The sequence below is a fragment of the Caretta caretta genome, chromosome 7, assembly GCF_965140235.1.
Source record: "Caretta caretta isolate rCarCar2 chromosome 7, rCarCar1.hap1, whole genome shotgun sequence".
NCBI lineage: Eukaryota > Metazoa > Chordata > Testudines > Cheloniidae > Caretta > Caretta caretta.
Genome location: NC_134212.1, coordinates 121,972,180 through 121,996,821, shown reverse-complemented (window position 1 = coordinate 121,996,821; position 24,642 = coordinate 121,972,180). Strand labels below are relative to the sequence as shown.

The 24,642-nt window shown below is 43.0% G+C and overlaps 1 protein-coding gene across 6 annotated transcripts in view; it reads right to left on the bottom strand.

The window, feature by feature from the left end:
* NT5C2 (5'-nucleotidase, cytosolic II) overlaps positions 1–24,642 on the bottom strand; it is an 89,564-nt gene that overhangs the window by 9,030 nt on the left and 55,892 nt on the right. For 5 of the 6 annotated variants that reach the window (XM_048858154.2, XM_075131095.1, XM_075131097.1 and 2 more), the window contains 7 exons: positions 13,028–13,145; positions 11,872–11,967; positions 7,360–7,451; positions 7,092–7,149; positions 4,917–5,010; positions 3,828–3,881; positions 1,432–1,515 (listed from right to left, as the gene is read on the bottom strand). In XM_048858154.2, coding sequence (XP_048714111.2) covers positions 1,432–1,515; positions 3,828–3,881; positions 4,917–5,010; positions 7,092–7,149; positions 7,360–7,451; positions 11,872–11,967; positions 13,028–13,145 — 596 coding nt within the window. Of the gene's footprint in view, positions 1–1,431; positions 1,516–3,827; positions 3,882–4,916; positions 5,011–7,091; positions 7,150–7,359; positions 7,452–11,871; positions 11,968–13,027; positions 13,146–20,028; positions 20,166–24,642 lie in introns of those variants that run through there. The other variant, XM_048858156.2, reaches the window with a different exon arrangement.

Below are 24,642 nucleotides of genomic sequence, written 5' to 3'. Positions count from 1 at the left end.
TAATCAAAGAATAGATTTGCCTTCAAAATCTGCACACTACAGAGAAGGGCTACTAGGATGATCCGAGGAATGGAAAACTTGTCTTATGAAAGGAGACTCAAGGAGCTTGGCTAGTTTAGCCTAACTAAAAGAAGGTTGAGGGGAGATATGATTGCTCTCTATAAATATATCAGAGGGATAAATACCGGAGAGGGAGAGGAATTATTTAAGCTCAGTACCAATGTGGACACAAGAACAAATGGATATAAACTGGCCACCAGGAAGTTTAGACTTGAAATTAGACGACGGTTTCTAACCATCAGAGGAGTGAATTTTTGGAATAGCCTTCCAAGGGAAATAGTGGGGGCAAAAGATCTATCTGGCTTTAAGATTAAACTCGATAAGTTTATGGAGGAGATGGTATGATGGGATAACATGGTTTTGGTAATTAAATATTCATGGTAAATAGGCCTAATGGCCTGTGATGGGATGTTAGATGGGGTGGGATCTGAGTTACCCAGGAAAGAATTTTCTATAGTATCTGGCTGGTGAATCTTGCCCAAATGCTCAGGGTTTAGCTGATCGCCATATTTGGGGTCGGGAAGGAATTTTCCTCCAGGGCAGATTGGAAGAGGCCCTGGAGGTTTTTCGCCTGCCTCTGTAGCATGGGGCACGGGTCTCTTGATGGAGGATTCTCTGCTCCTTGAAGTCTTTAAATCACGATTTGAGGACTTCAATAGCTCAGACATAGGTGAGAAGTTTTTCGCAAGAGTGGGTGGGTGAAATTCTGTGGCCTGCGTGGTGCAGGAGGTCAGACTAGATGATCATAATGGTCCCTTTTGACCTTAGTATCTATGAATCTATATTTTAGAGACCTTTAAAATGATCTGTAAGCTTTTTATGCATAATAATGCTGTGATATATTGCGATTTCCCAGGGCTTTAAAGAAACGCCTTGCACCGCTAAAAAGAGGTAATTTCCAGCTTCTCTCCACCCAGATAAAGCACCAATTTCTAGCCCTCTAGCTTTGATGGTTCAAAAGTTATTGGACTGTCACTTGATCACAGATTCAGGATTGTCTGATGCCTTCATGTATGCATCAAAACAGTTTGATTATAGGGAAAGTTTTGCATTTTGAAGGCTACTAGTTTTAAAAATAAAAATACATTGCATTTATCCAGCACTTTTCATCTGCTGAGAGATTGAGACACAGATGAGGTAACTGATTTGCCCCAGGTCACGCTATAAATTAGTATCAGAGCCTGGAATAAAACCCAAGAGTTTTGAAATCCAGTCCTCTGTTTTAATCCCTAAATCACACTACCTCTCACTCAGGAACTATATAGAATACACTCAAAGTTGTCATACTAAAACCAGAAAATGTATGAAAATGAATATCCAGTTTTTCTTCATTAAGTTCTACGCAAATCCAAGTATTTCAGCAGCACTTACATCTGTGTATTTATAGTCACTGTTTGTGGCAAGAAACACCTTTCCAACCTCATTCATGCGGCGGAGCAGTAATGGCATTTTCCCCTAAAATGACACGCAAGGATTACAGACACTTTACCACTGGGAAAAACAAGCCTTAATTAAAATCATGCTTGCAAGACAATACATTGAAACTGGCAACAGCATCAGGAAAACTTCCTTGCATGCAGAAATGAAGAGAGTGGAAGAAATGTAAATGGGTATCTTTAACTGTGTCCACAGGTGCTCACAGACTCTGATATTGATATGATGAGATGATATTAAACAGTTCAGTGGCACTTCACACACTGTAGCATGCTCACCCACTACCAGCTCCACTTCAGACAAACTGGATGTGGCCCTTGGGCTCCTGATAAATTACCAAAATGAGCCCTTCGGTAGAAGGTTTGAACACCCAAGTCTACAGGTAGGGATGTGCCATAATTCGAACACCAAAGTTAGAGTGAGTTTGAGTCTGGAGCTGTTTTTATTAACAAGTTATAAATCCTAATTCAGCCATGTGTAAATTACAAGTGATCAACTACCCCAAAACAGAAGTTTCCAAAGCAGCTTGCAGACAGGTAACTAGACTGGTTAATTACTTTAAAATGAAACATTGCAGGCAGGCAATGACTCCATAATGTGGACTGGCTGGTATCAGTACTTTAAACCAAATGACATTCAGATAAGTTTTTACTATACAGGAACTCCTCACTTAAAGTCGTCCCAGTTAACGTTGTTTTGTTGTTACGTTGCTAATCAATTAGGGAACAAGCTCTTTTGAAGTTCTGCAATGCTCCCTTATAATGTGGTTTGGCAGCCACCTGCTTTGTCCACTGCTTACAGGAAGAGCAGCCCGTTGTAGTGAGCTGGTGGGGGCTTGGAACCAGGGTGGGCCGGCAGCTCCCCGCTCCCCTAAGTTCCTTGTGCGGCAGCTACCCAACAGGCTACCAATTGCCAGCAGTTCAGCTGTACGTCCCCCCATTGCCATGTGCTGCTCCTGCCCGCTGCCTTGGAGCTGCTCTCCAGAGCCTCCTGCTTGCTGTGCGGGGGGGGAGGGGGAGGGGAAGAGGGGGGCTAATGTCAGGGTGTCCCCCTCCCCCCTGCTCCTGCATCCCGCTTACCCCATCTTCCATAAAGCGGGGGGACACAGGACAGGGCTCAGGACAGAGGGAGCTTCGTTGCAGCAGCTGCCATCTCAGCTTGCTGATTAACTTAAAAAGGCAGTGTACTTAAGAGTGGGGTCAGCGTACTTAAAGGAGCAATGTGCATCTCTCTCTCTCACATGCACAGGGTGTATGTCTCTGTCTGCCATGCTGTCTTCCCTCCCTCCATTCATGCTGCCTTGTAGAGTGTGAGTCTACATTAACAACGAGTTAACCCTTGAGGGCTCAGCCAACTGCTAGTTCATCATTTAGCAGTAAGGCATTCCCTGGGAAATATCCCACCCTCTGACTTCACCTCAACCAAGCTTCAAAATCATCATCACTGTGTACCAGTATTAAATTGTTTCTTTAAAACTTACACTGTGTGTGTATACACATAATATACTTATACATAATAAACTTATACTGTGTGTGTAGACACACATAATATAGTCTTTTGTCTGGTGAAAAAAATTTCCCTGGAACCTAACCCCCACCCATTTACATTAATTCTTATGGGGGAATTGGATTCGCTTAACATCGTTTCGCTTAAAGTCGCATTTTTCAGGAACAGAACTACAACGTTAAGCGAGGAGTTCCTGTACATGGGGCCTACTCATGGAGACTGGCTGCAGAATGCTCACTTGCAGCTCTCACACTTCCTTCAAAGGCAGTCCGAAAGCAGGAAGGCGTGAACAGTTTCGGCTTTCCTAGGACAGACATTGCACTCACTTTAGAGGGAAGTTTGAGAGATTGGAAGGTTTCTTGGAATTTCCCCTCCCCCTCATGCCTCTTTCAGGGGCTGGCTATATCAATACTTCTGTCTGGAAAAGCTCTCAGTCTCTTCTGAAGCTGAGGTCAACAGAGCTGCATCTCTGTGGTTTATGGTGCTAAAAGAACAGCCAGGTAAAAGGAACAGTCCCCTTCCCCACCCGTGGAGTCTGCATGTGCCTCACCAACATCCTCACCTCCATCATGTGTTAAATTCTCCTCTAGCTTTTGTAATCTGTTCAATAGATGTGTGGATGAAACCTAGCCATGTGGATTATTGGGTTGGGACCCAGGCCGGATCTGCACTTTCCACTTTGTCTTTGGTTGTTACAATGGAAACCAGGCTTACCAGTTTTCTAATTCAGTAAAACAAATCAACAGGTTTACTCCTTTCCCCACACTTCCTGCCTGTGTTCTCAATACAGTATGTCCCACAGCACAGCAAAGTAACCCCACACTTACATCTTTCACCACATACTTCTCCAGATTCTCAAGTGTCTTTTCCTTGAGGGTTCCCTGAAATAGAAATAACAGAACTCCATGAGATGCTGGGCTTAATGATCTTACACACATCAGTTTATCTCCAACTTCCACACTGTCAAAGCCCTGTAAAAATACAAACCAGGAATGAATCTGAATGGGTGACTCAGAGACAAAGCACAAATCCTATGAGCCATGCAGTCCCCTACTCTGGTGGTAATTTTAGAGGTGAATAATCCACTTTAACATCATTTCAACCCTTTCAGGAAGGAATGTGATAGAAACAGAAACGAATATAGATTGCCATACCAGATCAGACCATTGATCTCCTGTCTCCAGCAGTGATCTAGAGCTTCAGTAGAAGGTAAAACCCACCACAAAGCATCTGGTCAATTGTGCAAAACTCTATATGAAAAATTCCCTTCTGAATCTTGTAGAAATCAGACGACAACCTGAAGCTTAAAATGTGATCAAATAATACGAAAGTGCTCCATCCTACTCATTATGGGACTCTTCCTGGGAGTAAAGGAAGCAGAATCAGGCACTCAGCTGCCATATTTACAAATGTTATTGATCAGGAAACCCAAATAGCAAAAGTATATATGTTTGTGTATATAAAATCGGGTTGCCCGCTACACTAAGCAGAGGATCAAAACTTATGAAATTCTCCATCCAGCACAAACAGCTTCCTAGCAGCATAAAGCAATTAACACTCTAGAGTAGATGTACAATAAAATCAATACTGCAAAAATTAACAGTCCATAACTTCAATACATGGTATAAAATGCAAATATGGTTCATGGTGCAATCTTTACATCGCTTGTTAATTATAGGTAAGGAAAATGAGGATTGGATGAGATAGAAGGACAGAGGGATTCTCTTGTGTAATGAGAGAGGTAATCATTATCCCCAAGGGTGTAGTCCTGTACCATTCACATATTTGGTCACTAAATGGCAAAATAGGTTTCTTTTACAGGGATATAGTCACATATTAACTGCTTCCATTCAAGAGTTAAAGACAGGTGTAGTTCAATTAATGACTAATAAAAAATCCCAAGGAGTTCCAATCACCTGGTAATGAACCCAGTCAACAGCATCTCTGACATCCTGGAACATACTCCTGAACGACATAAAGAGGTCTCCATCTTTAAACCCTGTTTCACAGCTATGAGGAAAGAAGAGAGATCAGATATGTCAGATAAAGAACAGCAGCCAGTAAGAAGTGTGCATATACCACAGGACCTCTGTGATTAAGGAGCAACCAGGGAGACAAGATAGCGCAATATATCTGACAGACAAAGCTTGTATTCCCAATTTGTATTCACGATTTCCTCTTTTATTCCGTCATGGGTGCTGGGATTGAGAGAATGCCCCTGTAAATAGTTTCCAGTTAATGGAGTCTATCTGCACAGACTTGGTATATACAGCAGCATTAGAGATGTGTGTTACCCAAACGTGGTATTCATTCAGAACTTCAGGAAGCAGATTCCCGTCTCTGGATCATGCACCAGTAATGTGGTATTTCAGGTTTTTGTGACTGCGACTCTAGTTTCTCCCTCCTGACACTAATGGAATAGTAAGTACATAATGATTACGGACATGGAAATATTTCCATTTCAGGAGTGATTGATAGACTGGGACTATAGTTTAAACAGGTGTTAAATAAGAGAGGACAGGATACAGGTATACAAAAAGATTAACGTAATAAAGTAAATTAAGTGTTGCTGACTATCCTCTTTCATAACCCAAGAAAAAGGAGATATTCAATGAAATTCAAAGTCAACACATTTAACACTGATAAAAGGTAACGTTGCTTTTTTATATCACAGTGCATAATTATCCTGTGGAACTCACCACCACAAGATACCACTAAGGCCAAGATTTTACATAAGAAAGATTCAAAAGAGGATTTTATACTATATATTGGATATTAAACCTTATGCTTTTGGGCATAAGCCAACCATTAATAGATGCGTATTAAGAAGAAACTCTATTATGGGCAAATTATTCCATAATTGTCCACTAGAGGGTACTGGCCATTTTCAGAGATAGGATACTGGACCAGCTGGACCACTGATCTGATCCAGAATGGCAATTCCTGTGTTCTTGGGAAAAACTGCATATGTGTTTAACCTTTACTTTCCAAGAATGTAATACCTGGTATCACTTCATATCATGTGAATCATTCATGCAGCTGCATCCAGGTTTGCGAGCTCAAAATGTAACCTACCATTTTAAACATGCACCTCTTTGCAACCCCATGTAAATATTGATTTTTATCTCCCCCCATCCCATATGTCTCAATGTTCCTTTTCTAAACCAAAAAGCATGGACAGCACAGCACTCATGAGCAACCCCACGATAACAGGTGCTGATGCATGTACATGATGGAGGAAAAAGAATACATGTACATTTCCTGCTTCAAAAAGCTTGCTATGAACAGTAAATCAAAAATTACTGTAAACGTTTGGAAAATGTATCCTTTAAAGTTATTAAAACCAGGCTTAATATTTTAGACAATTCTCTCATTAAGTGAATCTGTTTTTTTAATCAAACCCATGTCATTAGCATATTTCACTTTTGAGTGAGCAAGGTTCTTTGCCATGAAAATGTTAAAACTACTATATGGGAAATCTAAGTGGCTCTGGTAATTGGCCTTGGGAGTTTCGCCTCTCGGTTACTGGCTCAAATACAGTTCTAACTGGTAGGCATTGAAAACAGACATCTGAGGGCTGTTTGGGAGCCACTGTGTTTGTAGTAAGTTTGTGGTCTCAGATCACAAACTTCCACGTCATCAAACCTCCAACTCATTTAGCATTATTCGTTGGAGTCTTAGCTGAGGCGCCAAGAACAGAGTGGAAATGGAAACTGACCATTTACAAGGTTCATATCTAGAGGTTGTCTCTCCACAGCAAAGTTGTGGCAACCAGTGCATTGAGACAGGGACACAGTGTGAGGGAAGAGCTGCATTGCCAATGTCTTTACTGCATCCAATTGGTCTAGGCTTTCAGTCTCCAGAGATGTTAATAGACACTTCACATCAGCATGGAATTCACTTTTATATTAAACAGCTAAAGAGGATTGATCTTAGTCCCAGTGATGTCAATGGAAAGATTCGCATTGACATTAGTGGGAGATTGGACCTCGGTAGAGCAGCTTTGTGCTGTACCGTGCATCTATTATTTAAAACATATATTCAAGACTGCACTATACTATTAGTTTTATAAAATCAGGCAATAAACGTACCTAGAATATCTGTCACAGTTAGTAAAGAAATCTATTAGGCAAGCCAACAGGTAGGTCTCTGCAAAGAAACAAAGCAGAATTTTAAAACAAGAGAAACATCATAAATTAAAATAACTTTTGGGGTAGGAGTCTGGAGGAAGAGAGGTGTTCATGTAACTCAAAGCACACCTGCACAGGTCCGAATCTGCTGTCAGGAAGTCAATGGCAAAACTCCCATTCATTTCCGTGATGAAGGATCAAGACCTACAGTATCTAATTAGGGATTTACCTGGTAGATTGAACAGCGTGTTCAGAATGTAAAACCTCTCTGTGTCATCCCTCTGAATAAATTTATTTGGATACTGCTCCCGAGTTTCTGGCCTGAAAAACAAGATGGTAAAGGGAAAAACTGAAAAAAACAATAGCATACTCTATAGTTCTTAGAATATGATCATAAAAGGGCCAATTAACTCAAGATTCCCTCAAGCTTTAATCAACACCTAGTTTTACCATGCTGAGGGGGAAATTAACAGTGTGTTGGTGACACAAAAGTAAGAACAGAATCCACTTCACACTCCATAGCTGTGCTGGCTCTAGCCTGGCAAAAATATCCATGGTTGGTCAGCAAAATGAACAAGTCTGACACAGGGAAGCAGAATGGTTGAGTGACCACAGCCTTACCTTAATCCCTGAGTTCATAGGCAGGGGATACTTAAATCCACTGCATTTTCATTTTTTGTTTAAGATAATTAATCTTTCCCCTAGTTTTCATGTGTTTTTCTTTTTAAACACCCACATGCAGCTTTCATCAGCAATGTGCAAGGTTGTTCTGCTGGAGTCTATGAGACTCTTTGCAATTAAACATTTCTGGCAATGTTAAAAAAAAGTAACTATTCTCATTCTCTTAAAAAATCATTTTTAAGTGATCACTGGCAGAATTATGCTATTTGCATTCAAAGGATTCATTATACACATAGCAGGACCAAACTCAGGGCACATTTACACCTATCCAACCCCACTGGAGTCTGTGAAGACTACATATACATATGAGAGCCTTGAACACACATTTGATCTTTCATTTTTTAAGGTTTCTACTTCCTACTGCAGAGACTCGTTAGCTTGAGATGAGCTTATCAGAAGGCCTGTGTGATGGCCTCTTTGGGATTTTTGTTCAGTTGCTACTGAATTTAACTGTTCCTCCATTCCATCAACTCTAGCCTCATATTATGGATTTGGGAACTTATTTGGACACATTTTGCATCAAGCCCTGCACTCCCCCCTTTTCTTATTTAAACTTTCTACTCATAGAGGTAAGAAGAATGCTAACAGCCAACAGGGACTGCAGAACATCACACACACAGTTTTCACACTGCTTTACTATTGGAATCATAGAAGATTACGGTTGTAAGAGACCTCAGGAAGTCATCTAGTCCAACTCCCTGCTCAAAGCAGGACCAACACCAACTAAATCATCCCAGACAGGGCTTTGTCAAGCCGAGCCTTAAAAACCTCTAAAGGATGGAGATTCCACCACCTCCCTAGGTAACCCATTCCAGGGCTTCACCACCCTCCTAGTGAAATAGTTTTTCCTAATATCCAACCTAGATCTCCCTCACTGCAACTTGAGACCATTGCTCCTTGTTCTGTCATCTGCCACCACTGAGAACAGCCTAGCTCCATCCTCCTTGGAACCCCCCTTCAGGTAGTTGAAGGCTGCTTTCAAATTCCCTCTCACTCTTCTCTTCTGCAAACTAAATAACCCCAGTTCCCGCAGCCTCTCCTCAAAGGCGCATGCCCCAGCCCCCTAATCATTTTTGTTGCCTTCCGCTGGACTCTCTCCAATTTGTCCACATCCTTTCTGTAGCGGGGGCCCCAAAACTGGATGCAGTACTCCAGATGTGGCCTCATCACTGCCAAATAGAGGGAAATAATCACTTCCCTTGATGGGCTGACAACGCTCCTACTAAATAATGCAGCCCAGTATGCCGTTAGCTTTCTTGGCAACAAGGGCACACTGTTGACTCATATCCAGCTTCTCATCCACTGTAATCCCAGGTCCTTTTCTGCAGAACTGCTGCTTAGCCCGTCGGTCCCCAGCCTGTAGCGGTGCATGGGATTCTTCCATCCGAAGTGCCAGACTCTGGACTTCTCCTCGTTGAACCTCATCAGATTTCTTTTGGCCCAATCCTCCAATTTGTCTAGGTCACTCTGGACCCTATCCCTACCCTCCAGCATATCTACCTCTCCCCCCAGCTTAGTATCATCTGCGAACTTGCTGAGGGTGCAATCCATCCCATCATCCAGATCCTTAATGAAGATGTTGACAAAACCGGCCCCAGGACCGACCCCTGGGGCACTCCGCTTGATATCGGCTGCCAACTAGACATTGAGCCGTTGATCACGACCCGTGGAGCCCGACGATCTAGCCAGCTTTCTGTCTACCTTACAGTCCATTCATCCAATCCATACTACTTTAACTTGCTGGCAAGAATATTGTGGGACACCATATCAAAAGCTTTGCTAAATCAAGGTATATCACGTCCACCGCTTTCCCCATATCCACAGAGCCAGTTACCTCATCATAGAAGGCAATCAGGTTGGTCAGGAATGACTTGCCCTTGGTGAATCCACGTTGACTGTTCCTGATCACCTTCCTCTCCTCCAAGTGCTTCAAAATGGCTTCCTTGAGGATCTGCTCCATGATTTTTCCGGGGACTGAGGTGAGGCTGACCGGTCTGTAGTTCCCTGGATTCTCCTCCTTCCCTTTTTTAAAGATGGGCACTATATTTGCCTTTTTCCAATTGTCCAGGACCTCCCCTGACTGCCACGAGTTTTCAAAGATAATAGCCAATGGCTCTCCAATCACATCAGCTAACTCCTTCAGCACCCTCGGATGCATTGCATCCAGCCCCATGGACTTGTGTATGTCCAGCTTTTCTAAATAGTCCGTAACCTGTTCTCTCACCACTGAGGGCTGCTCACCTCCTCCCCAAACTGTGCTGCCCAGTGCAGCAGTCTGGGAGCTGACCTTGTCTGTGAAGACTGAGGCAAAAAAAGCATTGAGTACTTCAGCTTTTCCCACATCATCTGTCACTAGGTTGCCTCCCTCATTCAATAAGGGTCCCACTCATAGAGGTGACCACCTTCTTATTGCTAACCTGTAGAAAGCCTTCTTGCTACCTTTCACATCCCTTGCTAGCTGCAACTCCAAGTGTACTTTGGCCTTCCTGATTACACTCCTGCATGCTCGAGCAGTATTTCTATACTCCTCCCTAGCCATTTGTCCAAGTTTCCACTTCTTGTAAACTTCCTTTTTGTGTTTAAGCTCACCGAAGATTTCTCTGTTAAGCCAAGCTGGTAGCCTGCCATATTTGCTAGTCTTTCTGCACATCGGGATGGTTTGTTCCTGCGCCCTCAATAAGGCTTCTTTAAAATACAGCCAGCTCTCCAGGACTCCTTTCCCCCTCATTTCAAAAACAGACACCAACATGAAACTGCAGAACTGGAATTAATTTGTAAACTGGACACCATCAAATTATGCCTGAATAAAGACTGGGAGTGGATGAGTCATTACAAACCTAATTTTACCATACTAATTTCCCCCTACTGTTACTCACACCTTCTTGTCAACTGTTTGAAATGGGCCACCCTCATTACCACTACAAAAGTGATTCTTCTTCCCTTGGTATTCTACTGTTAATTGAATTGTCTCGTTAGACTGACCCCTCCACCTGGTAAGGCAACTCCCATCTTTTCATGTACTATATATAAATATACCTGCTACAGTATTTTCCACTCCATGCATCTGATGAAGTGGGTTCTAGCCCACGAAAGCTTATGCCCAAATAAATTTGTTAGTCTCTAAGGTGCCACAAGGACTCCTCGTTGTTTTCCTCCTCCCCTTCATATTAGCCTCCTAGGGGATCCTGCCTATCAGTTCCCTGAGGGAGTCAAAGTCTGGTTTTCTGAAGTCCAGGGTCCGTATTCTGCTGCTCTCCTTTCTTCCCATTGACCTAAACCATAAGCTACAATAATTTAGCTCTAGGCTAGTTCAATCCTTCACCTCTCTCAAGGAAAGACTGGTGAGCTGAACCACTGGCAGTTGTTCATGCGATGCAGACTTCTGCCTGTTCCAGAAAGGGCTGACACAACTGAATCATTTTACCTGATGACAGGGTGCTGAAACTGAATTATGCCAGCACAGGTAAAAAGCCCCACACACTGTCCTATCCTAAACTCTTCCCCACGCCATGTCCTATCCTATTTCCACTGCTCTAGAAAATATAGGCCTCTTTGTACTGTACTGATGTTTTTCCTAGACTTTGAAATATCATTAACTTCAGAACACTCACAATTTCTTATATGTTTCAGAGTAACAGCCGTGTTAGTCTGTATTCGCAAAAAGAAAAGGAGTACTTGTGGCACCTTAGAGACTAACCAATTTATTTGAGCATGAGCTTTCGTGAGCTACAGCTCACTTCATCGGATGCATACCGTGGAAACTGCAGCAGACTTTATATACACACATATTCTCTGTGTGTATATAAAGTCTGCTGCAGTTTCCACGGTATGCATCCGATGAAGTGAGCTGTAGCTCACGAAAGCTCATGCTCAAATAAATTGGTTAGTCTCTAAGGTGCCACGAGTACTCAATTTCTTATATGTAAACCGAAGCAAACCTATAAAAATATAAAAGCAACCTCTCTTTATCAACAAATTGTCTGCTATTCCTTATGGTTTATTAAGCCATTTATCAAACCAGAGCCAATGACCAGTGAATGGCCAAGTTGTCAGTACTCACCCTCTCACGAAGTTAAAGCCATGTGCACACACTAGGAGGTTCCCATAGGCATCGACTTTCAACAGGTTTCCATACAGTGTATCAAATACCAGGCCTCTGTCAAGGAAGGAATTTAAGATGTGAAATCAGAAACACACTGAGGAGTGGCCAAATGCACCATACTCAGAGCAAGAATCAAAATCAGCTCGAGTGTGCTTATTTGAAGTAGAATATTTGAGCCAATTCTTACATGTCCCATCCAAAACAGAATTGAACACTGGGGGCAGGGTTGTGCTGATCCACTTCTAATGTATCCCTCTGTCTGGCTGTGTAACCACCCTCCCCACCCCCTGCATTGCCAGGTTGAAATGTAAAATTGACCTGCTCTCTATGGATCTTAAAACAGGATCATTATACTTAACAGAAAGCTTAGCTATACGTTCATCGGGGAAGATGTGTAGCTTTCTACACAAGGTCAAGAATTTGGCTCTCACGCCTGCCCTAGTGATTCCCTGAGAATTCTACTGGGATGCAATGGAGAGCTGATTGGGGGAAGGAACCTCTCCAGTCCTGTGCATCTCTCCATTGCATTTAGGAGAGCCAGACGTGGCATGTGACAGCTGCAAAAAAATGCCATGTCATTCCCTGCTACCGATTTGAGATCTACATCTTTTCTGGCAAAACCACATTACAAGTTTCGGCTCATTTATCTAGTCACTAGCCTTTGGGAAAAGGAGATTCCATGACTGCTGAAAACAATGAGCTTCTTCAAGACTGATTGGTAGTAAGGCTGCTGCCAGTTGTCCTCACATAGGCAACCCTTCTTTGTCCTCCCCATGATGGGGGTAGTGAATTCACTGAACATGCTCAGTGTAACCGTCCTGACAGCTTCATTACGACCCATTTTCCTATTATGGACATGGTAACCTGTGGCAGTAGGCTCAGTGCAACTCAATGTGGGAGGAATGAAAGGAAGGAGGCTGTCTGTTTCTGCAAAAATTCTGCACAAGTGAGGTTAGTCACTGGCAAGTCAATCGGGTATGTTCAACAAAGTTCTGTGCACAACTAAAGGCTTAAAAGGTGTCTTCTGAAAACTTGAAATTTCACGTCTATGAACTTCACAGAACAAACATTCAAAGCCACAAGTAGACTAGATCAGTATCTCTTAGTCATTTACCTGGTAGGGAAAGAAGGATCATAGACAAAACTGAGCAGCTCCTGAGGGTATCCAATGGAAACCAATCTTTCTACGGTCAGGTCAAATCCAAGAGATTCATATTCAGGGGATTTATACACTGTACCAAGATAAAATTCCAGTTAGAAAATACAAAAATAGCTCATGGTAAAACAAGGCAGTTAAAAATAATTTTTCCATTCTCCCTCCTCCCTCTTCCACACTAGGTTCCGTCATTATTTTCCTTCTCTATTTCAGGTTCACTTGCTCTGGTGCTTACAGTGATCATGGAATTAGATCATGCTAGAGGCCTTTTGCAGAATGGAAATGCAGTTCATATTTCAGAAGCAGAACGCACCAGATGAAATATAAGTCAGTCCATCAGAGCTCTTTGCCTCAGAGGAAATATATTCCAAACAGCATCTCCCTCTCCTCTCCCACCCCCGCTATACACATTATTAGAAGCAGAGTCTGAAATTCTTTACTACTGTTACAGCTGTTACTCTGGACACAATTCCGTAGCCTAATATTAGTGTCAGGAATTCAGCTAGGAGGTGTTTATAAGTGCTGTGGGCTGTGATGGCTTCCACAGAAGATACAGTAATCAGGTCAGCAAATAATTTATTAATAAAACTATATGGTACCGTAGAAACCTGTGAGATGTTACCTTCTTGCATCAAAATGTTATTCTTTTAAACCAGTTTATTATTTTAATATTTCATTTATAAAATATACCTTAGCTCAGCGCAGGGAAAATGTACTTAACGAACCTTATATAACAAGTTCATTCAAGGATCATTTGATTGCTTCACTGTATTTCTGTGGACAGTATGTTGAGTTTTGCTGCCTGGAAACTGTCACTCTTACAGAATCTGCCCCTAAGATGCACTGAGGTCAAATAATTCCCATCACAGTTGAGATATATATTTAAGTGGGCCCCACTGTATTAATGATTTGGAGGCAGCAGATGTGTGTGTCATATACACATGCGCTATTTGAATGGTAAACTCTTCAGAACACAGACATGCTTTTCTGTGAAGTGCCTAGCACCGCTGCGGGAGTCATAAAAAATGCTAACAATAATAAATATATCTACAGTCCCCAAAGAATTACTACAGGTAAGAAAATGTGCTGTGGAAAAGAGAGACCAAGTCAAAGAGGAGAAAACTCATATGTGAAACTACTGAAAAAAGATGGAAAAGGAGGAAGCTCATGAAGGAAAATCAGGGATGTTAGACAGGGACAGATTATAGATTATGGTGACTGTCATGAGGAATCTCATATATAGAACTGAGCAAAGTGATTTTTGGTTTCCAGAAAAAAAACTGGTCAGTTTCTAACCAAAAATGAATTTTTTTTCTTGACTACATGAAAACCCGCCAAAAATTTGTTCTGGTCAAATTAAATGCTAATTAAATGCTAATTCAAACCAACATTTTCAAAATAAAATATGGAGTGGATCTGACATTTTCAAAATGAGTTATCATACTTCCAAAATTTCTGTTTTCAGCTTTTACTTGGCCAAACCTATTGCCAAATTCAACCCAAATTTTCAAATAGTTTCAGTTCCCCCCAATACTGCATTTGCCAGTAATTTACTATTTGCCAAAAAGATTTTGCCCAGCTCTACAGTAACATGGGTCCTCCAGCGTATTATTTGGCTGACAGATATCTAAGGGTTCATTATTATTTTTAACAAAGGCCTATTATCACTTAGAAAAGCAACAATTCATTGTAAGCTTGAACACACTTATAATACTAACTTACTTAATAGTAAAGGATACCTAAAAGTAATAATGTAGTTAACAAAATCTTCAAGCTTTTACTATACTAATGGTAAACATATAATAAAGTTATATGACATTTGCTGCATGGGACCTTCTCTGTGCAATAGGAAGAGAGAGATTGATTGTGTTGTGGGTGAGAATGAGGGGCAGAAATAACTAATATAAATAAGAGAGCACAGGATTGTGACGGAAATTCTGGGGTGTGATCTAGTGCGCTAGTGAGCACAAGGAGGTCAGAATAGAAAGAGCACAGTGAAGATCATGAAAGAACAGAGTCTAGAAAAAATGAATTCCCTTGATGAAGGGCTGCTAAAGGCAAATTACTGAAGGGAACAATAAGAAATATACCTTCATGTATTGTAGATGGGTAAGACAGATGCCCAGATTTCCCCGTTTATTAAAGCAGCATGGGACAAGGACATGCTGAGTTATTCACAGGGGCGGTGCTAGAGGGGGCTTGGGGGGGCTACAGCCATCCCAAACTTTGCCTTAGCCACCCCCCCGTAGCCACCTCTCCCAGCTGCTGGCTGTGGCAGTGGCTTCAGAGCTGGGCACCTGGCCAGCAGCCGCTGCTCTCTGGCTGCCCGTGAAGGCGCAGCGGAAAGAGCTGTGGCTGCTGGCCAGGCTCCCCACAGCAGACACACTCACTTCTCCTTCCCCAAATTCACTCACTCTCACTTCCCACCTGCTGCTCACTCCGGCCTGCAAACTGAGGCAGCCAGGGGAAGCGGACTGGTTCCTGAAGACCTCACACACACCTGATCTACAGAGAGGAGGCTTTAGCCGCTGGCCTAGACTGGAGGAAAATCGTCTTCTTCTTCCATTCAGTCCCTTTGTGCTCAGGGATCCTCTGACAGATTTGCAGCCCTGGCTGCGCTGCAGAGATCCGCACAGTCAACTCCTCTGCTGAAGCTAGCCTTGGCTAGAGGTGTGACATGGCTCCTCAGCAGCAGGCAGTACAGAGGCTGTGAGCCCCATGTTTACACTTAAGTCTTCCCTTCTTTGGGAAGCTGATCCACGGCTGGCAGGGCACTGGGGGAGCTTGCCTGATGCTAGAGGTGGCCGTGCCTGAGTGGGTCTCCACTGAGCTGGGGTCGGGGGACAGGGAGCTTGTTTGCTGGTGTCTCTGGCTCAGGAGTGGGAGCTGCTGCAGCACTGAACAAGCGTCAGGCTCCTGAATGCTCGGCTTAAAGAGACAGCATGCTGACACTCTCACTCAGGCCCGTGCAGTCTCCCACACAAGCTCCCCCAACACACACAGAGTCTCCCACGTACACTCCCCCAACACACACATGCACCGTGTCTGTCACATGCTACCCACAACAAATACACACTCCCCCAATACACTCCCTCAACACAGTCTCCCACACACACTACCCCCAACACACACACGCTCAGTCTCTCTCACATGCTACCCCCAACAAATACACACTCCCGAACACACTCCCTCAACACATACCCACTAACACCCACAGAGTCTCCCTCGCACACTCTCCGAACACACACATACACACACACAAATTGTAAAATTATACTGTGGTATGAAACTTGGGAGGGGGAGCACCTCCCTAAATGGCACCCCTGAGGCAGGGGCAGGGAGGTTGCTGACTGGTGGGGAGGCTTGTCAGAGCATTGTCCGGCTGCAGCCATCCAGCCCTGGGTGGGGAGCAAGCTCAGGTCCGGGATGTCCAGCTTGCCTTGTGGGGATGGATTTATCTGATGAGTCAAGGGCCTTCCTCCGTGCCTGGTTTCCATCCCCAGCGTGCAGCTCCCTGCCACCGTGCCTGCTGCAGCTGCACATGCAGGACAGAGCGGTGGGTGTCTGGGTAACACTTCCTACAGCACCTGTGTTCAGTTAACCCTCTCTAGCACTGAGGCCCCCTGCTCCAGACTGACCGCAGTGTGAGTTGCTGCATTATGGCTCTGAGTCTCCAAATCTTCCAAATATCCTACTTTGCTCACTTCACAGGCTAGACAAAGTTTAAACCCGATGTGTCTGTATATGTTTTTATTCCTCTTTTGAGGATAACAGATAAATCACACATTGAAGTGCGTATTGTTAAAAAATAAATGGGTGCGCCCACAAGATGTATAGCGCCGCCTCCCCCCCATTTTCTGTCTAGCCCACCTCAGCCCCCACCACCACCAGGAAGAAGCTGGAGCCATCCTAGTTCTTCAGACAGACCATATACATTTTTTAACACTGCTGTGCGATTTCACCTTGGTAATCTGGCCAAATTCCCAAGGAAACTGTAATTTCTTTCTCTATACAGAACTTCACCATTCCCCTTCTTCTAAAAACCCTGTTGCATTATGTTGCTGCTATGGGAACAGTTTGTTGAAAGCTTGTCTCTCTCACCAACAGAGATATCACCTCACCAACTTTGTGTCTCTAATATCCTGGGACTGATACGGCTATAACAGCACTTCAGACATGAGCCATGGTCATTTCTGGAGCCCAGAGACAGCTGTAGTGACCCCTACACACACATGGACAATCTGAAGAGTACTTTGGGATCCCTTTTAGACAAACAGAAGGGATTTACGATCAATCCACATGGTACACCACCAAGAAAGCATGGCTGTAGCTAATACAATGCTATCTTTCAAATAACACCCTTACTTCTCTAACAATCTTTCAGGGGAAAGGGCAATGGATTCATATTTTCTATGTGCATCATGCAACCCTTAAAATATCCTTATTCCATTTTTTATGCATTGCACTCCCCTCTCCAATCTACATCCATCACTGATTTAGTTGGGGATTGGTCCTGCTTTGAGCAGGGGGTTGGACTAGATGACCTCCTGAGGTCCCTTCCCACCCTGATATTCTATGATTCTAAGACCTCCCTTCTAGCCTATGAAAGCAGCTGAAAAGCCAAAAAGAAAGGTTGTTGCAAAAGACTATCTGGTATTCCCAGGCCATACCAATACAAGGAATCAAATCCAGATCCCTGATTAGGGGTGGCACAAGCACAAGGCTGTCCCTGAACATTCGTAACATTCATATTCTCACCTATAAACTTTGGACTTTGCTTGCCTCCTTGCCCCAGCCCTTTTTTAAAACGCAAGCCACTAGCTCATTCAAAGAGTCTGTTTGGGTGTCATCACTAAAGACACCTGGAAAAGAAGAGTCTTCTTCCTAGTGTAAGAAATCAACAGACACACTGGAAATCAGACTCTTGGAGGATGGAAATAGACTATAAATAGTATTCTGCAGTTACTGTGATGTTATCCAAGATATACTTGCCTTTAATTAGACAACTGGGAATGGTTTCAGAGTTCACCTCGCCCACGCCCCATTTTGACAACACACTACACCACGGTACGGACTATATTAATCAGCATGAGCTACAAGCTACTGACATTTTCGCACAAGCTGTGCAAATGCTCATTTCAGTAACATGAGCTTCAGGCAAGTGATCCACCTACTTGAGATAAACAGTGTGAACAGGATTGTGATGCTGCAATGGCCACATTATATAACCTCTATCTACATACACACATACACGTGACAAACTGGGAATTTTCTGTAATATTTTAATGAAACCTCTGTGTGCCTCAGTTTCCCTCTGCACTTCATATTGTTACCCAGTGGAGGGAAAAGTGTTAAGTCTGCTCATGGAAGCAGGACAGGACATGAGGTTCAGGTGTCACCTTGTGGTCTGGGCCACAGTGAATAGGATCATTAAGGAACTGGCTGGAACCTGCTGAAAGTGACCCCATATCAGTGCAGAATCCAAAGAAAGCCCAATGACCAGAATATTGACACCTAGCAAACAATGACCAAGAGGAAGGAGCCCCCATCTCCTCTCACCCCAGCAGGGCAACTAAGCAGAGACCCAGCTTGAGAACAAACGACTGAGACACGATCAGCAGAGAATAAAGTATGGGATACTGGAGGAAGCTGGTTGCTCTCTCCTGGGACTGACAGAGAGAGACAGAGAGCCTAAAATGGAATCCACTACAGCGTGGCTGGTGGTTTGCTCTGGCTTGACCAGAATGGGCTATGCTTTAACCTTTATTTCTCTATGCTAACCTAAGAACTTCCAATGCTGTCTTCCAACTGACTAATAAATCCTACTCTCTTCTGAAAAGTGTTTTTGGTGTCACTGGAAAAACTTGCTCAGTTGCGTTAATCCCTGCAGAATGGACAAGTCTCTAACTAGGAGTCTGTCTCAATGGGACTTGCTGGGCAGAGCTCACGGTGTGAAGCCAGGAGTGCTGGAGCCCAGAGGTTCAGCCTAGGAGGCGGTGAGGCTGGGAAGCCTACCCTTAAGCTAAAAAGTGGGGCTCCGCTACACTGAAGGGGGTCCTCCAAGAAGCTGTTTGAAAGTTAGGGCATAGTACCGATCCTGTGGAAACGTGGCAATATATTCGTGTACTCAGGGCTGATGTGTTTTTATATCTTGTTCTGGTCAGTCATCTGTGCAGGAATTTAGCAGTAAGGAGAGATCTACAGCTGGATGACTAAAAAAAGAAAAAAGTAATTAAATACTTTCCTGGAAACCCCCCAAAGCCCTAGCCACTGTGGTCACAGCTATAGACTTTGTGTAGGATACTGTGGATGTCATAGATTTAGATGCTTGCCATGCAGAATCCGTTGTGCTGTGAGCTCCCACACAGCTGACAGTGCCCCCGCCTCAAAGCGCCTGCAAGTGTGTGACAGGTGAAATATGCACAGCCACAAAAACACAACCATTCAATCTTCAGTATGTTTTTGTTGGTCTCTTAGCCCTACTTCTAACAAAATTACAGCAAATATAAGCACATATTACAACTTTTTCTATCTTTTTTTAAGTTGACCCCCATCCCTCCACAAACATGTTGGTCCCCAATGACAAAAGGACAAGTTATTTTAAAGGTTTGTGCTCTGCAACAGACAAATGCTTCAGCAGCTCAGGGCAGTCAGTACACAGTGTTCAGGGGTTATGTAACTATGGATTGCGAAAGAACAACCAAAGCTTTGAAAACAGAAGCCAGCTGACAGCACTTACAGCTTCCCCTTAACATCATAATTTGCCATCAAATTACATTGTGAAGAATTAAAAAGTGGTACCACAGAAGTGAATGTTGCAGGTTCTAAGTCCGTGATGACTTCCACTGCATGTGTTAGAATGTGTTGGAATGAGCAGGAGTTGCACAGTAAGGTATGGAATTCTCATGCACTTTATTGTGGATTTTGGGTGGTTGGGGTATTTTTGTTTTTTTTTTTACCTTTGCTGCCAAGACACATACGGTAGCAATTTTATAGCCTTCCTGGGAAAGAAAAAAAAATCTCTACAGAGACTCCAGCTTGTGCAAAATGCTGCTGCCAGGATTTTGACTCACATGAGGCAGATGCAGATGCAGAGTGTCACTCCAGTCTTGAAGGAGTTACACTGGGCTCCCCTGTTAAAAAAAAAAATCAAACTGTTTTTAAAACCGCGACAGCGCTGCATCATTTGGGACTTGCGTGTTTGCTGGAGCTGCTGCCTCCGAAGAGCTCGAAAACCAGTCTGCTGGCTATTCACAACACCGCTCAAAACTGATTTACAGAGGAGGTACGGTTAGTAGTGGTACATCCTACAGGCAAAATTCTGGCCTTAACTTCACAAACCAGTCTCAGATCAATCCAGCAATATTTTGTTGGCATGACAAGCTACCCAAGCGTTGCCAAAGTGTTTGAGAGACAGATCCCTCGAGTTTCTATCAGAAGTTGGTATAATCTACTCAGGAACAGCCTTCACACTGTGTTTAGGGTTCTGTCATTAGTGATCATACCGGATCCGGTGGCAGGTTACTATGTAGCCTGATGTCATCTCTTTCCTTTCAAGATATTCCATTCCCTCACACCCACCACACGTCTACATGTCATCACGGAAGAATATACGTCAAGAGTCACTGTGTGGATCTGAGAACAGTATTTTGCCCTAAATCTGGAATCTGCTCCCATCAAGAACCTAAAATATGGAGTCAGTCTGACTCATGTACATTAAAGCTTAAAACTTACTCTTTACACCTAGACTTATCTGGCAAGTTTGGGCTTTTCTGTGCAAATCTTTTTGGAATGTGTTCATGAAAGGTGCCATGCAACCATACACGGCATTGTACAGTACTGGTTAACAAGCACACATGGTAAAGAGAATGAGAACTATTCTGCAACTTACAAATATGCACAAAAGAATGAGAAACAACTTTTAAAGAAATTCAAACTAAACACTAAGCTGAATGCTTTTGAATACGTTTCAAAGAGGGCCCAACAGAGCAGTAAAGTACATACTATTACCTCTAATGCTTTTTAAAAATAATCGTTAAATAACCATTTTGCATGGTTAAGAAAGTTTGGGGTGTGATTGGGTTTGGTTTTGGGGAGGAGGAGAAAGCTCTTCAAGACCTGCACATTTCCTTCTTTATTCCCCAATTGCACTCTCAAAGATTCCATGTTGAGACCAAGGTATCCTTTCATTAAAGGTGTGACATGGTTTCTGCCAGAGTCTGTCAACACTCCTCATGGGTTGGTCAGAGATGATCATGTGAGAACAGGGAAAAAATGCTTTCTCCCTTGCCAGTGCAAAACCTCGACATTTGGTGCCACTCCATGTGTGCCATATTCTAAAAATTATTTAATGAATTAATTTGCATACTTGTAAACAATTTGTGTAAAACCATAAAGTTCTGTTTAAAAATGATTGTGTGGGTTTGGTGTTGGTGAAAGGTGTTGTACGAACAGCAGGGGCGACAAGTCCTTGATTTCCCATACAGGGTTCTCCGGAGCAGTGGGAACAGCTGCAAGGAAGAAGGTCCTTATTCCTCACACCCTCAGAATAGGAGTATATGGCTTGTGGGGAGGCAAAGGCATCTCTGAGTGAACTCAGGACTAAATGTGGGAGCTTGAGGATAGTGCAATTGCTGAACCACTGTGAAGATAAGAGCCTGGGGCTACTGGAGCGAATGATGAGGTGGGGTTGCTATGATGTGGTATTAAACTTTGTTAACTCTTCCCCACTGCTCCATGTTGGCGGGGAACTCTCAGGGGAAGTAAAGAGCAGCCTGGGGAAGAGGCAGACAGGTCCCAGGCTGCCTGCTCAGCAGGTGCCACAGCAGCCCCCACCAACCAGGAATAACACCTACAGCTCAAGCACTCCTGCTTCCCAGAACACAGCTGAATGCACAACACTCCATTCAGGCTGTGGGAGTGTGAGAAAGGGTGCTCGTTCTGCATGTGAGATGCATTACAGTTGACAAGTTTTCTAAACGTGCTTGGCCCAGGTGTACCTCCTGCTGAAGTCAATGGGGTTAGAGGGCAAAATTGGCCCTCTGACTGCGCATTAAGCTATGCTTGAAATATGTAGTCCAACAGACCAAGACTCTGCAACAGATGACTGCAGAAGGGAGAACTGCTCTTGTGTGGAAGCATTAATGCAAGGATCTGGGCTTTAACTTGAATAAATCACTAAAATATCAGCTGAAAAGAAACCATCAGCAAATAAAATAAAACAATAATAATAATAAATGAAAAATGAGCAGAATAATAGCTTGTGTGTTTGCAAGTGTGGGGCTTCAGTGAAGAATATCAATGTAAACTCACATGCAGCCTAATCCCTATTTAGGCACCTAAAAAAAATTTTCAGAGATGCTGAGCATCCAAAAATCCTGCTGAAGCAGTGGATGCTCAGAACCTTTGAAAACCAGGCTGCTCTCATTTAAGGCCACAATTCAGCAAAGCACTTACCCATGTGTTTATGTACATACCTGTTCAGCAAAGTATATCATCTTAATCTGCTTAACCCTAAGCATATGCTTCAATCTAACTTATTAAAATTAGGCACACGTTTAAGGACCCTACTGAATCAGGGCCTAAGTGACTTGTCGAAGGTCACACAGGGAGTCTGAGGAAAAGCCAGGGGCAGAATCCTGTTCTCTTGACTCTTAGTTTTCCATCTTAACCACAAGACCATAATAATCCTTATTTTATTACTCACGTGAAGCTGTACAGAGCAGGGTCTCTGATTTCAGCCTACATCAAATCTAGTTCTCAGAGTCCTAAACATCTTTAAATGAGTAATGAAATCATATTTTGTTTTGTTTTTTTCTTTAACTACCTGTATTTTCATTCCCAAATGAGAAGAAACTGCAGGGTTATTTATCATCATTTTCTTTCTATAACAGGGAGGAAACCTTTTCGCACACTGCAGAGCCAGTCAACAAGTGACTAAAGGTCTGTTAAGTATATTTTACTTTATTGCTCAATATGTACCTTTACTTTCCTCTAGGGCGTATACATTTTTATCCATTAACAAACAGGCCTTCCGCTGAATCACAGGGTGTTTTCTAATACCCACATGCATGCCTCTTTGCCGTGCAGGTACAGGAAAATCTTGTACCAACCCTCCCCGTCCATTAAGAAGCAATGTGGTATCATATACACAGCAGGGCTTTGCATTGTTCCATGTCTGTTTTGTTTGAGTGCTGTGCATTTCTACTTAACAAAACCCCACCAAAACAATACTCTTGCAAAGTGTTATTGTCCCGACACTCCTTCCCCAATTATTTCAGGGAAATTCTATGGCCTGTGATATATAGGCCAGCCAAACTACAAGATCACAATGGCCCCTTCTGGCCTTTGAATCTATGAATCTATTGAAGTAATCTTGGTAATGGTCCTATCAAAGGACCTAATGTCACTGAGTTTTGTTTCCCTTAGGCCTGATAAAGGTTTGGGCTTCCTGGCTATGTCTCGCAGAGTCAGAGCTCGGTAACAGACTCAGCACTTTATGGTGGAAAGATTTCTTCTCCTGAATAAAAATGCCAGGCTTGAGGCTACATCAACAATAATAAAGTCTGAATATGTACAGATTTGCATATGGGCAAAAGCAGCTTCTTAGTGGCTGCTACTCTGTGGCACCTCTGCACTTCTAGTGAATCTTCCTTTTAACTGGTCATTTTAACAGTCTGAGGAGCATTTCTTTGAACTGGAATAATTTATCACTTTCAAAGAGTCAAATGAATATTCACCTTGGCTTTTATGAGTGTTTGTGTTTATTCCGACATCATGGAAATGTTTTGAGTTTAACTGCAGACTTTCCTTACAAACCACCCTATCCAACTACAGCCTACTGAGAATCATACTCCCAAACTGGAAACCTCACAGCGTATCCATGGAAATAAGCCACCCTACTAAAATATGGGCTTAGCTCTTCAATAAGGAGTTAAGCCACGGGAAGAAATGGTTGCACAGAAAGCTCATGTTCAAATGCAACTCAATAATATCCAAAAATAGCAAGGAAAACAACTTAAGATGTAACTGCCATCCAAATCCAATACCCTACGGTACCATTCACATGCGTTAGCACCTGAATGTGTTATTTTCCACACCATCCCTCGGCCGTCTTGAGGCATTGCTCAATCTCTCTCTGGACACGGATTTTAAATTGGAAGGAAACAAATGTCTAGTTGGTAATGTACAGGACAGTAAACTTCGAGTTCTAGGTTCTACATCTGGCTCAGTCAGATTCATCGTTTGATTTGGGGGCAACTCACTTAGAGCTTGATTTTCACAATTGCATGTGCACAAACACATGCCTTTGTGTGTGTACAATCAGCACAATTGCACACACAAATCAGAAATTTGCACATGTTGAGAAGTAGTTACATATATAACTGGTCAACTGCCTGCTAAAATAAGTGATTTGCAAAGCATAATCAGGGAAATTGTGCACGTACACTTGTGAAAGTCAAGCCTTCAGTGTACTTGCGCCTCTGGCTTCTCCATTGTACAAATGACAATATGCGCCCTACACCACGGTGTGTTTGAAGCACAATTAAAGCTTGTAAAGTGCTTTAGATCCC